At 37.6% G+C, this 16,596-nt stretch overlaps 1 protein-coding gene across 3 annotated transcripts in view; it reads left to right on the forward strand.

Moving 5' to 3' along the window:
• IMMP2L (inner mitochondrial membrane peptidase subunit 2) overlaps positions 1-16,596 on the forward strand; it is a 474,009-nt gene that overhangs the window by 395,892 nt on the left and 61,521 nt on the right. Inside the window, exon 6 of one of the 3 annotated variants that reach the window (XM_085219468.1) lies at positions 4,914-5,427. The exons of the other annotated variants lie outside the window; for them this stretch is intronic. Coding sequence (XP_085075594.1) covers positions 4,914-4,928 — 15 coding nt within the window. The 3' untranslated portion in view covers positions 4,929-5,427. Of the gene's footprint in view, positions 1-4,913; positions 5,428-16,596 lie in introns of those variants that run through there. 3 annotated transcript variants of the gene reach the window in all.

Here is a 16,596-nt window from a genome sequence, read left to right on the forward strand (position 1 = left end):
AGAGCTCTAAATGAGATGAAATAAACATCAATTAACTACTTAACATATACTTCCCCCAGGCTAGAAACTATGGAAATCCCCAGCTTTATTTTTGTGCAATTCCATTGCAATAAAACAGACATGTCAAAAAAAAAAAAAAAAAAAAAAAAAAAAGACTTAACTTGAATACTACATCAGAAAAGTCAATAATGTATTTGCAGATTTGATACAGGGCTTTTCAAGATCACTGCTCAGCATTTTTTTAAAGCAATGGACACAGCTCTGAATTATTTACACTATACCAACTGTACGTTATACTGTATGTTTTACAGTGATTATTTAGTAACATATCAAAATCCTGAAACTGCTGCTTCTTTTTATATATATATTTATATACATATAGTTAAAATTTGTTCTCAATAATCAGGAGAAAATTATATTTGCTATTGCTTCTGCTACAGATTTTGCCCAAAGGATGTAATACTGTGGTTATAGAGATGTTCCATATTCTGACAGATCTCCAGAGATCACTTTTGGAACAGCCCTCACCCACACTTCCATGTCAGATTCCATTCTGTCGGAGTGCCCCTCTGCTGCCATCTATGGTGCAACAACAGAATATAATGGAATATTGGTGGGAAGGTTCAACCTCTACTACTGTACCACCAACATCCTCTGGTGTTGTGGGCCAACATAATAAAATAGGAGGCATTACTTTTCGAGCAGCCCTTATGGAATGCATAAGAGAGATGTAGATGATGCTGTTGTCTTCCTTTTTTGTTGTTGTTGTTTTCTATGCCATTCCTTCTTAGTAAAAAAGAAAATGCTGTTTTTTATGCTAAGCATAAAATAATGTGTTTTGATTAGGAGTCTGAATGGAAAAGACAAAGACTACTGGAGCGAAGGATCCCAAGGCAAAAGAGAAAGCATAACAGTATAGAGGGAGGAACAAAACCAGTCACAGGAGCCACACAGCTTTGAAGAACGGAGATTGCTAGCCCTCTTGCAGCAGCGTGAAGCAAGAGCAGAGAGGGTACAAAGACTTTTGCACTGAAAGATGTATAACTGATTTTATGAAAGGAAAAAACAGACAAACAGGGACAAAAATTTTTCCTTCCATATGATGTTTGCTCCAGTTATTCTTTATCAGTAGTTGTTAAGCTACAGCAGTATGTTCTTTACCAGACCCAGAATAAGATATTAGTTCCTGTCCTTAGCCACTTCTGTTGTAGAAAAGGTTAACCATGACTGAGGCTGCAAACAGTGTTAACTGCAGGAGTTCACATAGGTTTTGCAAGTGCCAACAGATAGTTCAGAGCCCTCCATCACCTAGGAAAATGGGCCAAATGCAAGAAAATGTGAATCTAGCCTTTAAATTGCATCATAGTTTCTCTGAAAAACAGAAACAAATGCTTCCTGAAAATAAGCAGAAAAGTGGTAATGAAGTAAGGAATCTAGAAATCATTTCTGTTAGCAAATCATACTGAGTTTACTTAAAATGTAACAATGCCAATAAAATTTCGCTATTTTGCTTTTACAAAAAGATTCTTTCCTTTTTAGCACTTACCAAGGAGGGATCTTTCCTACTCAGCTTTAGTTTAAGAAGTTCTGGAGAATTGGCTGCAAGTACAAGCAACTTATCACTGGGAGGGCTGGCAGTGCCACAGAGTTGGGTCTCCACTCATCTGACAGGAGCTGACTAACCTGTGTTAGTCACTGTATTGTTCATGTCACTTCTGGATGATGATTCATCCATCCAGATAAAATCTCTCTATTTTGGGAAGGGATGAATAATCTTGTAAAGGTGTCATAGGTGAATAAGATGGGATCCTAGATAAGTAGATGATAAAACTAAGTGCCCAACCCCTAAACTGACCACGTAATATAATGTAGCCAAAGCAGAAGCCTGTGACACCTGTAAATTATATATATGTAGTTAATGTCCTTTGTCTTCAACCCAAAAGTAATCATATTATGAATAAAATTTATGATAAGTGATGTTAGGCGTGAATTCTTAAGCCAATGTAGTTTGGATCACAAAACTTTGGTTTAAAACTTCTGCCTATTATACTCAGTGACCACACTTGAAAATTCTTTATATTCAATGAAACACAAAGGGTTTGACAGCTGATTAGAACCGTGACTCTTTGGCCTTTTAAACATACTATGAAGTTACAGCTGAAGAAGAAGGCTTGCCAATGCTCCTGATCATCCTGTGTGGGAAGAGTTGCAGTTTCTTTTAGATCTTTCTTATCCTGTGGCCATATGAATGGTCTTCTTGCCTATTTGAGACTTTTCTTGAAAGCATTGATTGGAAATTGTTCCCAGATCTCACATCTGAAACAGATTCAAAATTATCTTTCAGTCCCTTGATTTCACCCCTGTCACTTGGTACAGGATTGATAACAGTGTGGGGACACAGAGAAGCAGCTTCTTCTTAATTAATTACCATTTATTAGTAGTAATTTATTCTAGCTGAATAATGATAATTATTATTATATTTTAATGAATGTTTTTACAATATAGTACATAAATGATATAAGCAATTATGAATGGCATTATTACAAATGAAGAATTATAAATGTAAACAGAATGGCACAAAGCAGATATCAGTTCTCCCGATGAATTTCATCCAAGTTCCCATTGGCGAAAGTTGAAGCACTATTCCTCAGTAGCCTTTCCTGATTCCATCAGAACCCTCCAGCACTAGGGACATGCTGACATCCAATAATACAGTTCAGCTACAATTTTTCAGTCAGCTTTCAAGCCACAATTTCAAGACAATCTGAAAGAGCTTTGGTGTGATATGGTTCTCGGGTTTTATGAACATGTTATAGCTAGCTCTTTCCTTTAATTCTGTTAGATTGAGCAGTATACTTTTATGTCATTACTGTGCTTTGTGCTGTAAAAATATTTTAAAAAGTCTTGTCTTCAAGAAGCTTTCCTTTTAATTTATCATAAAAGAAACATAATTATGTATCATATATTGGAATACAGCTACACAAATCTCTAAAAAGTATAGGCAGCCATACAGAATTTCAGAAACTTATTACTGCCTTCCTCTGAAAATTGTTGAAATATTCTCCGTGCAACAGTGACAGAAAATTATCGTTTTCCTTTATAAATAAGCAGAGCTCATATGGATTGCACATTAGAAATGTACTAATTTGTGGCCATCTATTCTTTAGCTTCCATTTTCAACTTTTTTCACATATTTCTGTGCCAGTGTGTTTTCTATTAGGATGCCTTTTATCCCAACTGTAATTCCTTGAAAATTGCTTAAAGATTATAGCCTTTCTGGGAGGAAGAATGCAGTGATAGTGCCACTAATATTTGTAAGAAATAAAGCCAACATATTAACAACAATTATTTGACAGTAAATCAAAACTTTTTTTATTTTCTAAATAATACATTTTAATTAATTATGTTTGTATGTGGAAGAGGAAATAGATTCAATATAGGTGGAACTTTTTTAGAAATAGTCACTTTTCAAAGGACAGAAAAATGTCAACTACAAGATAATCTTGAAAAAGCATTTAATATATACTGAGAATAATACTTCATAAATATTTTGGAGGAGATTTTTTTATTATTATTTTAGGAGCTGAGTTTGACAGCCCTCTCATGTAGGACTGATACGATTTGCTATTACTTGATCTTTTTCTATACACTTTACCTTGCAGGTTTCTGAAGTGTAGCTGGGGATAAAGGCATATGGCATGCACGTCCAACCCGCAGGCCCCACGTGGCCTGGCACAGCTTGCTATGTGTCCACCCTTGCCCCATGCCATCATGGTAGCAGCTGTTCCCACCAAGCGGCCCAGCCCAGCTCTGTTAACCCCTCTGGGCTGAAACCAGGGCACGGGGCGTGGTGCAGGGCCAGCTTGAATTATGGCTGATAAACTGATGGATTTTGATACACTGGCTAAGCACAGTCCTGTGTGTAGCAAAGAATGTGCAGCTGTGCTTTCCATTTTAATAAAAGAATTTTAGAGTATATTTCAATGTTGCTGAAAAAATCATCAATTTTTTTGTTAATTGTCAAGTTGATTATTCAGTTGATACAAACACATTACCTGTGAATTTTCAAATGGAATGTATAGAGTTGCAATGAAAAATGTGATCATGTCTCTTTACCATAATTTTATAAGCTCTCTCTTAACAGAGAGAAATATCCCTCATTTCGCAGTCATACCTTATTCATGTCACCATTTTTGGCAGTATGTACATTTGTGAACAATTATTTTCAAGGGTTGAGTGCAGGAAGAGTAAAATTTCATCAAAAATCTCTGATGAACACTTTGAGAGCTCATTAAGGATTGTAGCCACTACCATTGAACCAGACTGATGTGTTTCACAAAGACAGGGTCACGTATCCCACTAGTTTCACGTTTTTGTTGCTGTCTTTTGTATGTAAATTAATAAAAAACATTTAATTCTTTTGTTACTTTGTATACATTGACTATAATACATATATATAATGAGGGCTGCTTCAAAAGTAGCCCTCCTTTTTTATCATGTTGGCTCACAGTGTCAAAGGCAGATGTTGGTGGTAGTGGCAATAGAGCTGAACTTTCCCACCTGTATTCCATTCCAGAGTGGTGTCTGACATGGAAAAGTGTATGAAGCAAATGTGTGTCATTTAATTCCTCCATGAGGAAAAAAATGGTGCTCATTTTCATCCACTGACATTTGCTGAATGTTTATAAAGATCGAAGAGTGGATGTGGGCACAGTGAGGTGGTGGTTCGTTTCATCAGAGGCAACAGTGACAGTGGGTCACCTCCACCGGTATGGATTTTTATGAGCACGGCATGCAGGCTCTTGTTCATTGGTAGCAAAAAAGCATAGCTAATAGTAATGATTGTGCTGAAAAATAGTACTGAGAACTTGCTCTGTTAAACAGTGTTATTGTGCTCTTTGTATCTCTTGTAGTTTTCATGGAAATAAATAGGAGCCATTACTGTTGGAACCACCTATGTATATGCAGCCCAAGACAATTCCTCTTCACTCAGTGCAGCCCAGGCAAGCCTAAAAGTTGGACACCCATGCCTCATGGATTGGAAGCCTGCATGTTTCTTGAATAGCCACCTGCTACGTGTCCTTGGAAATAATCCAGCAAAAGGATTTCAAAATGGGAATGCTATGTAACCATTGCAGTGATGTCTTTTTTTCACAGAAAGACTGAAATAATGACATGAAGAAGTGTGAAATACTATTCCTCTTTTCATAGGCATCATTTTAGTAGCCTAATGATCACACAGATTAAGTGTCAACACTATATGTTGTTATCTCAGTAGCCGAAATTTCCAAAATATATGTACCCCAAGTCCCAAAGATCGTCCCATATCCCAAAATGCACTTTGCTCAGCTCCAAAGCTATTCACTTCTCTTCCATTTCTATTCAGTACCCTGCTGTGTCTTTGATATGAAAACCTGAGCACCCTGGAAACTGAACTAGTGTCAAATTAATTTAATAAAATAAATAATGTACATAGTAGAGAATTGATTGCATTAGCCAGTTTCATATTTAATTCATAAAAATTTCCATGATTTAATTTACTTGCTGCTAGTGCTGCTACAGCATTTACATTCTTCTTCACCACAGGTCTGTTGGAAAGAAACCATTTTCAGTGATAAAATACAAAATAGTGGAAAATGATAAAAAATTAAATGTGGGAGAGAGTTAAATGGTGTTGCTGTATAGAAAACAGACAAAATACTGCTGTCTAATAGCAAGATTTAATGCTCTACCAAGAGTTGTGGAGTTCAGCGGTAGGTAAAATGAAGATTAGCTTTGCCCCAAACCGTGTTATTTTAATAATTATTATTGTTATTAGGATGATAGACCCCTCACAGACAAACTGAAGCCAAGATTTATGACAGTGCCCCATCATTATGCTGTCAAGCAGCGAGTCCGTGGGCAAGGATGCAGAGGTGCTTTTATGTGGAGTATGTCACAGACCCAGACTTCAGTAACTGGTAGGAGACACTGGATTAAGGCTCAAAATTCTGGCAACTCATTGCAGTACATGTTTTTCTGAATGTATTTTTTATTGCTAAAAGGAAACCCTTCTGAGATCTCTTTTTCTACTTGTCTTAAAGGGCACACAATGGCTTAGAACAATATGTTTGCTATTTCCCATCTGTGATTGAAGCTAAATGTCTAAATGAGGCAGCATACGAGGGTCTTATGCTAGCTTTCATATTTCTGAGTTTGCCAGTTCCCTGAGTGTTCCTGCTGGCCCTGAGTGCCCACACCAGGAGTGTGGTGATGCAGGCTTCCTTGGCTTCCTGCTCACCTACACTTTGGAAGGAGCCAGCCCTTGCTGCTCCCTGACTTCTTCGTTTTACCTTTTTTTAAGATGCACTTTTAATTCTACCTATGTCAAAAAATAACAGGCCATGTAGTAACTCCTAGTATTAGTTGAAGGATTTTCAGAGAAGTCTTCAATCTAACTCAGCTCTACCAATATAATTTCTCTAATTTCTGGCTTTAGAATCTGGATAAAGCATCTTAAGCTTATTGTTCTACTTTAGGCTGGAGTTCAATTTTGCAGGACAAACATAATGATTTTCAGTTAAAGCATTTTTCCCCTCTGCCTTCCCTTAAGCAATGCAAGAACTGCAGTTATGAGGTGTCAGAATATCCTGGATCGAGTTAATGCTCTTCCTAGTAGCTGATGCTATTTTGGATTTATGATGAATATAATGTTGGTAATATACCAATGTTTTATTTGTTGCTCAGCAGTGCTACACAGAGCCAGAGATGTTTCAGTTTCAGTACCATCCTGCCAGTAAGGGGGCTGAGAGGGTGCAAAGAGCTGGGAGGGGACTGAAGCAGGACAGCTGACCCAAGCTAACCAAAGAATTATCCCATTCCATATGACATCATGCTGAACTATCTAGGGGCAGCTTGCCAGAGAGGGGGCCTGCTGCTAGGGGACTGTCTGGACATTGTTTGACAGGTGGTGAGCAATTGCACTGTGCATCACTTGTTTTGTATATTATTTTATTTTTAATATTATTATTTTTCCTTCTTTTTCTGTGCTGTTAAACTATCTCTGCCCATGTGTTTTATTTTTTTTTCTGATTCCGTCCTCCATCTCACTGTGTAGGAATGAGCAAATGGCTGTGCGGTCCTGAGCTGCCTGCCAGATTATACCACAAGGCAGGACAACCAAATAATTCACAAAAATGTTTTGTTTTTTTCTTTGTTTAAAAAGCATAATATATAATTTAAAACAAACAAATATGCAGTGCAGTATTATCTGTTGATGTCTGCCAGTTTATGATAGCAGAGATTTTGCCTGCCTTTCCATTTCTCTTGCGTATATCGAGGCAAACAGTTCTTCATGCTATGATTCCTCTTCTTGGTCGTCCATACGTACACTAGTGGGTAGACTGAGGAGAGGTCAGAGAGGGGAGCAGAGGGGTAGAAGAATGAATGGAGAAAAGAGAAGAATAAGTAACCCGTGAGTTTCCTGACCACCTCGGTTAGCTGACTACAGCCTGATGTGACCCTCCCTTTTACTGAATGCCTTTGCTTTTGCCTCCTGCTTGACTGCAGCCCTCATGTCATCTGTGACAGAGGTAAGAGTGATGTGCCTTGCTTAGCTAAAGCCATCTAACAGTCTTTACTCCCTGCCCATGGGGGTTTCTTGTATTCTTTCCATCATACACAGCCATTGCTGTCCCATGCCCTGTGAACCTGAGCTCACATTTCCCAGTTGGTGAGATATCATGCTGTTTCTCACCATCTGGCAAGTCAGTGTTTTCATCCAAAAAGGCTTGGATGAGTAGTGTAAAGGAGCTAATTATGTTCAGTGAGTGTTTCATGACATGCTATTATAGCCAAACAAACAAGAAATTAATTGTGGAAATGTTTTCTCCAGCAAGTCCCTATTCAACTGACTCAAAGATATAGAACAGTGTACATAAAGAATGGTTTGAATAGCACTGAAAAAGCTCTTTAGCACATATACCGTGAGCAATTTCCCTGTATGTCCCGAAATACAGTCCTTTTGGAGTAAGAGATGGGCAAGCACTCATAATATCTTGGCTATGGTTCATTTACAGTGGATTTCACAGCAAAGGTTTTAGTGTTGTTCTGCACGGTAGTGTTTCAGTTTTGGCTGTGAGGTCTCTTAGTGAGTTTCTCAGGCAAAAGAGTTCATTTACTTTTTGGGGGGGGGGGGAGGAGGGAATACTCTACGCAAATATTTATTTGCTCTATAAAATTTTATTTATCTTTCTTTTCAAAGCAAACTACACAGGGATAATTTGTTCTTTTAGAAAACACCACAGATACAATTGTAATGCAAAAAAAACCCCAAAACTTACATTTGTGAGTCAAAGTTTATTACTTCTTTGAGCTGAAGTTACTATTTGTATTGTCTTTTATGCTATTTCATTTCTGATTAAGTTCCCTTTCTTCCCCCCCTCCTCCTCCTCCAACCACTATGTGATTCTCTTTAAAAACTTATAATGTAAAGACATATTTCTGCTCTGAATTTGTGTCAACACAGAAGCATGGAAATGCAGCTTTGCTTGAAACCTTGGTAACAACCAGGGCTGCTGCCTGCATGGAATCAGGACCCAGACCTTCCTGAACACCTGCCCAGCCTGTTCTGTGAAGTAGATCTAACAATTTCCTTGTCTTTTCAATTCCTTTGCTATTTTTAGACTTAGCTTTTTTTCACAAACCAGATTCTTCTTTTCTTTATATTCATCTGATTCTTCCAATTTTTTTAAAAGGACAAAAATGTGATTTCCTATTTTGCAGTTGTTGCAGTGTTAGTCTGTAACTGACTGCAACCCTCAGACCCATTCCTGTGGATTCCAATCGCTTTCCTTTGCATAATTAACTTTAAAGTACATTCTCATTGACATTAAGAACTTGTCTTTCATTTACATTTAGAATAGGCAGGAAAGACTTCTGGTGGATATGGGCAACATAGTTGTAGTACACATGAGAATTCGAGGGTTTCCTAGCCCACCTGATATTTTCTCGTGCTGTGTCTGAAATACAAATGAGAGGACTGCATTCCAGTTAGAGTAGAAATGTATTTATTCGTTTATTCTAAATTAACAAAGCACAGAAAATACTGAAATGTTCTGTAGATTTTTTAAATATTTTTTAAACACAGTCTTGTGGTTACTTTAAGATAAACCTGATAACCTAGTGTTAGATCTTACACATCTTGAGCTTCCTTCCACTGTCAGAGCACTTGCTTATGCAGTTATTACTCGCTTATTTTCAAGTGGCTGTAAGAGAAGTTAATGTAACCTGTGTTTATCTTAAATATGGTGAGAACGATTTGTATGAAGGTAGTAAACGAGATTAATTTTTAATTAAAATTGTTTGAAATAAACATTTAACAACTGATATTTAAGCCAAGCCTTGGTACTATCCTGTCTTAGGGGTCTAAATGATACTCACACAGTAATCCTTAGCAAAGAGTGTGGAAGGATCTTTTGCATTTGGCCCTTTAAAGAAGAGAAAGCAGGGCTGGTTGGAGTCTGGAGTGACTGTGATCGTACCAATTCAGCATAAACTGAGGAACTACTTCCAAGTATGTTGCTAATTCTAAATGACCTTTCAGTATTCAGCAGCTAAGTAAATAGCTGATTAGTACAGGAAGGACTGTAACAGAATGGGGAGCCATGAGAACATAGCTGTATTTTTTGTAGTCTGACCTTCAAACGACAAAACTACAGACAGCAGTTTATGATTAAGAGCGCTAGTAGGAGGAATAGTCAGTTCTGTATTCCATGAATAGTCCAATTTCAAAGTATTTCACAATAACAGAAGATGTAATGGTTACATTTCCACTTTGCATTTAAAAGGAAGGCACTGAAATTTACAATCAGTTTGAATAAAGCCTAATGGGAAAATGTACTGCTTCTTCTAAATAACAAATTCCAGCGAAAGAAGATGAGGATCTTAAGGTCTTACTGATTTCTATAGTCATCTGAATTTCTGTAGTGTAAAATGCCTACTTTTTCTACCACTGCAGAATCATTGTATGACGGCCTGAAATATCATAAGCTCTCTTCTGTCATACAGTTTTGAATAACTGGGGCATATTGCAATACATGCTTATGGAAACTTCCTATTCTCGGAGCACAGTAAATTATGAAGCCTGAGAGAAGCTGTTGAGAAATTCACTGGAGATTATCAGAAGTACAAACTTTCTGTTGAACAAATCCAAGATTCATGCCCTATAGTTCAATTTTGCCTTCTGTGAAGTTTAGGAAATTTTAGCTATTTGTCCAAATTGATGTGAAGTGCAAAGCCTTTGTTGGCCAGTAGCCTTTTTCAGTTTGCTTTGTGTTTATATGATGACATACCTACACTTTATTATCAATGTTTTCCTAGAAAAAAATGTGACCGTGCCCCAAAAGGAGATGAATGTATCACTCAGTCCTGTTGAATGCTAGTCTTGTGAATGCTCCCAATAGCATTCACTGTCTAGACTGCTATAATTCAGCTGTTGCTTGCAGACAGTCTTGGAAAATATTTCTTAACGTTGTTTTTTTGTTTTGTTTTTGTTTTTTTTTCCTGGTAAATACTGTATAGAGCTCTTTTTTATGGATCTGTCAATTGAAGTAAAAACAGTTATGGCACAGCTGTTTACAGTAGGCAATGAAAAACAGATTTCTTCTTTGTTTTATACTGAAAATTTATCAGAAGAGTAGGCTGGGTACAATTTTAGTTTTGTTCTCTGCTTTTGGCATACCACTGGCTATGTCCATAAACATTCCAGTGTTTAGAGAGAGCTTAAAATAAATAATTTAAAAGGATGCAAAATATAGAATATGAAAGGCTTTGGTTCTTTAAACAGAATTTATTATGTTCAAAGTTACATCTCGATAAAAGGCAAGCATAACTTGAATTAAAATATTAATCCATCCATCCCATTTAGTTCTTTGAAATATTCATAACACTTTTTTAGTGGTCGTGATTTGTGGCAAGGGGTAGGGGAGAAATAAAGTTGGGGAGACTTTGATGAAAAAAGCTTTTATCGAGACCAACACAGTCAAACTGACAGGAATGTCCTTCATGGGTTCAGAAAATTGGCCCAGCTGGGAGTTACATTATTGTAGAAAATCCTCTTTAAACTTCATAGCCCAAACTCATAAAGCACTTAGAACATCCTCAATGTCTTCCTTCAAAATCGACTTCCTTCTCTCTCTCTTCCAGAGCAGACTTCCAGTTCAGCCTTGTTTACTCCTCCACTTGTTCTCATTTCAAAGTACTATCAGTACTTTTCAGCTGCCACTGAAATGTATCTCATGTTTTCCCTGAGTGCTTCATGCTTGTTTTTTCTTTTCTTCTTGCATTTGGCTTACATTTCCGCTCCTTTCTGTTCCTCAGTGTAAGGTTTTCAAGACACGTATACTATCTTTTTAATTTTTTCATTTGTATAGCACTAAATATAATCATCAGGCACTTCTCAGAAAAAAAGGGACAGATGACACTGATTTTACTTGGGAGAGTGTGAGTTAAGGTGAAGTGGATAGGAGATCTAAGTATACAACAGTAGCATCTTGCAGTTACATAATTTGGCTATCTCAGCATTTATAATCTATTTTTATTTTTTTACAAAAATAATCTTTCTATAAAACTGACACATATTATAAAATATAACATATTTAAGAAAGGGAGAAAGGAAGACCTGGAGAACTACAGGCTGGTGAGCCTCATCTCTGTGCCTGGAAAGATCATGGAGCAGATCCTCCTAGAAGCTATGTTAAGGCATATACAAGACAAAGAGGTGATTCAAGACAGCCAGCATGGCTTCACCAAGGGCAGATCTTGCCTGACCAATCTGATGGTCTTCTATGATAGAGTGACAGCTTCAGTGGATGGGGGAAGAGCAATGGATGTAATCTACCTGGACTTCTGCAAGGCCTTTGATGTGGTCCCTCACCACATCCTTCTCTCTAAATTGGAGAGGTCTAGATTTAAAGGATGGACTGTTCGATGGATTAGGAATTGGCTGGACGCAGCCAAAGGGTTACGATCAATGGTTCTTTGTCAGGGTGAAGGCTGGTCACAAGCGGTGTCCCTCAGGTCTGGGACCGTTACCCTTCAACATCTTTGTCAGTGACATACATGATGGAATCGAGTGCATCCTCAGCAAGTCTGTGGATGTCACCAAGCTGAGCAGTGCAGTTGATACACTGGAGGGAAGGAAAGCCATCCAGAGGGATCTGAACCGACTGGAGAAGTGAGTCCATTAAAACCTAATGAGGTTCAATAAGGCCAAGTGCAGGATGCTGCAATTGGGTCGGGACAATCCCAGCTATTTATACAAACTGGGGGAAGATCTCCATGAGAGCAGCCCTGCAGAGAAGGACTTGGGGGTCCTGGTGGACAAGAAGCTGGATATGAGCCAGCAGTGTGTGCTTGCAGCCCAGAAGGCCAACTGTGTTCTGGGCTGCATTAAAAAAGCCCAGCAGGAAGAGGGAGGTGATTGTCCCCCTCTACATGTCTCTTGGCTCATCTGCAGTACTGCGTCCAGGACTGGGGCCCCAGTACAGGAAGGACATGGAACTCTTGGAGTGGGTTCATAGGAGTGCCGCTAAGATGTCCGGAGGGCTGGAGCACCTCTCCTGTGAAGAAAGGTTGAGGGAACTGGACTAGTTTAACTTGGAGGAGAGAAGGGGCACCTGATTGTGGCCTTCCAGTGCTTGAAGGGAACATATAAACAGGAGGGGGAATGGCTGTTTACGAGGGTGGATAGTGATAGGACAAGAGGGAATGGTTTTAAACTGAGACAGGGGAGGTTTAGGTTAGATATTAGGAGGAAGTTTTTCACTCAGATGGTGGTGATGCACTGGAACAGGTTGCCCAAGGAGGTTGTGGATGCCCCATCCCTGGAGGCATTCAAGGCCAGGATGGATGCAGCTTTGGGCAGCCTGGTCTGGTGGTTGGCAACCCTGCACATGGCAGGGGGGTTGAAACTAGATGATCATTGTGGTCCTTTCCAACCCAGGCCATTCTATGATTCTACGATATATCCTGTTTTGAGGTTGGTTGTTTCTTCTTTGTGCACCACTTTTTGAAATGGAAATTAAAAGGCAGAAAAAAGAAATGTGAGCAGGAGATGTCAGAAAGAGCAAAATAGATTACAGAATGAGCATGAATACTGCTGAGCATCTGAAAAGCGAATCACAGACAAAATAAAAAAGTGCAAGAAGGAAAAATAAGTAATGGAAGATGATATTCAATTAATTGGTAACATCTGAACAAATGAATTAACTCAGTGGCCAGAAACAGCCAGTTGTGGAAGTGACCGGAAGAAGAACGTTGGCCTCCATCAGGAGTGTGTTGTACCTATTCTTGCAGTAGCACAAGTGGAGATTTTCTTACCTTTTTAGACCATAGCCTAATTATTTACTTTGTCATTCGTACTCTACCCAATGAGCAAAGAAAATACAAGGAAAAGGAGAATCCGTAAGGTATGAAAAAAATGTTGAACCTCCCTTCGCGTTTGAATCAATATGTATGTTAAAAAAATGGTTACTGTCAGTTTTTCCTTTTTCTTCTTCTTCCAGTTTTTTTCTTTTACTTTTTCTTTTTTCTTTTTTCTTTTTTTCTCTTTTCTGTTTTCTTCTTCCTTTTTCGTTTTCTTTCTTTGTCTTCTCACTCTTTTTTTTGTTGTCCACCGAAATAACAAGAAACCCATACTTAAAGAAGGAAGATAATATTAAATAAACATTCCTTTAGACATATTTACAAATTAGTTCAAGGTAATAGGATGATATTAGGCTTGTCTGTCTTAAGATTTCTTGGATCAGACTTTATCCATTTGTGTTTTTAAAAAATAATAATAAAGCCAAAACTTTCACTTACTGAAACTACCATGAAAGGAAGTGTTTGCCAGAGTTCACTCAGTAATGAGAGGGTACAGATATTTGCACAAACCTTTTTCAACTGGACCTCTGAAAAAACTAATTTAAAGCTTTTCCAGTTCTAGGAACAGCTCATATTTTTAGTTTTATTAAATGACAAGAAATGTTTTGCTTTTTATGTACATGTTTTTAAAATAATCTCAACTGGAAAGAAAAGTACTCTGCGATATATTTTTTATTTTATGTACCCATAGGCTAGCATTTACTTTAGTATTACTTTCCAAACAAGATGTAAGTTCACAGTAGCATTCACAGGAAAGCTTTGATACCCTGGTCTTAATTTGAACATTGGAGATACTGTGACTTATGTGTGGATATGTCTTTAGCTAATTGTTGAAGTTCCACCCCAACAGACAGCTCACCGTCACACAGCCATTTACTTTCTGTACACTGGGTTGGGAGAAAGAATCAGAAAAGTAAAAAAAAGAAAATGGCTGAGATAAAGACAGCTTACCAGACAGTTTGCATGCAAAGCAAAACAAGGAATTCATTTGTTACTTCCCATTGGCAGGTAGATGTTCAGCCACTTCCAGGAAGGCCATCAACCTCATCATGTGTACTGGTTACTTGGGAAGACAAACACCATGACTCCAAATGTCCTCCCTTGTCATTCTCTCTCTCCACCTTTTATTGACGAGCATGACACCATATGGTATATGTGATATCTCTTTAGTTAGTTTGGGTCAGCTATCTTGTCTGTGTTCCTTCCAGATTTCTTGCTAACCCCCAGCCTGATCAGTGGCAGGGCAATGTGAGAAGCAAACAAGTTCTTGTCTCTGTGTGAGCACCAATCAGCAAAAAATACATTATTATCAATACTATTTTCACCATAAGAAGAAAACACAGCAACATACAGCTACTCTGAATAAAATGAACTCTATTCCTGCTAAACTTATGATACTACTACTTAAATTTTAGGAAATCCAATCACAAATAGAAAACTATTCGTTCTTTAGTAATAGAAATTCCCAAGAAATATTTTAAGTTTGAAATTGAGAAGAAACAGAATAATCTAATTGATAATGTGCTTCTATAGTAGTCAGTGCTGGACTTTGTGTTTGTCCTGTTGGTGGATTTTTTTTCTTTTTCTCTTTTTTTGCTCTTATGAATATTTAGTTTTCCTTCTCTCCCAATATATGGAAACCTGACAGGCTTAAGAAGTATATGTCAGTGGTTCAAAACAAACTTTTTCAGCACAACTAGGACTTCCATTTACAATTGCTTTTTATGAGAAACATGTTAACTATAAATATATTCAATGCAGACTTGAGAGTCTGAAATTGTATACAAGGTGATGGTGTCATTCCCACAGATTTACCCAGTGTTTGAAAGTAGGAGGCATACAGCCCTGAAAGAATCTTTCAGGCACCTGAATTATGGAGTGCTGGACTACTTTCCAGTTCCTAAGAGGGTCAGTGAGTACTTGGATATGGACCTTGGCATTATGTTAAGGTGAGGTTCAGATTCCTTTCCGTCTCTCTCTTATATAGAAATGAAACTAAAGAATAAATACAAAATGAGATTTATACTGCTCTTGAAGAGTTAATGATTGACTGGATTATTCTATGGCAGGCCACAGCTCATCTGTACAAATGAACATGTGACTAACTCCAGCTGCTAATGAAGTGCAGAGGGTCCTGTTCACATTCTCAAGATTTCATTGTCAGGAAGCTGCTTCAGATTGTGAATAAGCCCGTCTCTTCCCAACCTAGTTTTTCATTTCGTATTTATTTTGTACTGCAGTTGCCTCTGAAAACATAGCCAGTAAGAGGTCTATTACACTGAGTAGAGAGATTAAAATGTTAAAAAGTAGTTTAAAGTGGCACAATTTTATATGCATTTTTGGAGGATTTCTCCTACAGGTTTCACTTACTTACCTGTGTTTTGGATGTATAGAGGAAATGATTGCTCATTGTTGGTGCCCTCAACTCAGCTGTAGTGCCATGCACCCCAGTAGAATTATCAGGGGTGTGATATAATGTAGGGAGGACAAACGGGCCCTTTCCAGGAAATTAACTGAATTACTCTATGGGTTTATTTAAGGTCTCCTAAATTATTTCAAAAAGTGAAATAATGAAAAGAATACATATTAAGTCTTTAATACTGCAAATTTATATCTTTCTGTCTATAAATAGCATGTCCAATGAGACAATGAATAAAAGTTATGTGTTTGGAGACTTCTTTTTTTTTTAATATAAAGCCAGATAACAATTTTTTCCACTGTTTTGAGTCCGAGTACATGAAAGATCATTTACATCTTTCACCCAGTTTGTAGCCCTTTATAGTAATGTTAGTTCCTAGACTACAGTCAAAGTGTGTTGAAGTGTCTTATATGCAGACTGACTTCTTGTCAATTTTTAGAACTACTAAGAGCAAGCAGAAATACCACATCTGATTTATGAATACCACATGCCTCACAAAAATAATAATTTTCCATAAATCTCTGTAGATTCAAGTTTCACTATTTCTGTGACACTTTCTTTATCAGCTATTAAATACATGCCAATACTTGCAAAATAACAGCTGATGTTTATACAGCTTTACTACAGTTACAGAAATTCTATAAATAATTTAGAGGTTTATTCCTCTGTATTTTAAAAGACTGTGCAATTCATTTATCTGAAGAGAGTAATTCTAGTTGCAATGTCATGCTGTGAAAATCATTTTACTCTATTCCCAGTCATTAATGGTATAT

Source organism: Meleagris gallopavo, chromosome 1 (assembly GCF_905368555.1).
Source record: "Meleagris gallopavo chromosome 1, MGAL_WU_HG_1.1, whole genome shotgun sequence".
Lineage (NCBI taxonomy): Eukaryota > Metazoa > Chordata > Aves > Galliformes > Phasianidae > Meleagris > Meleagris gallopavo.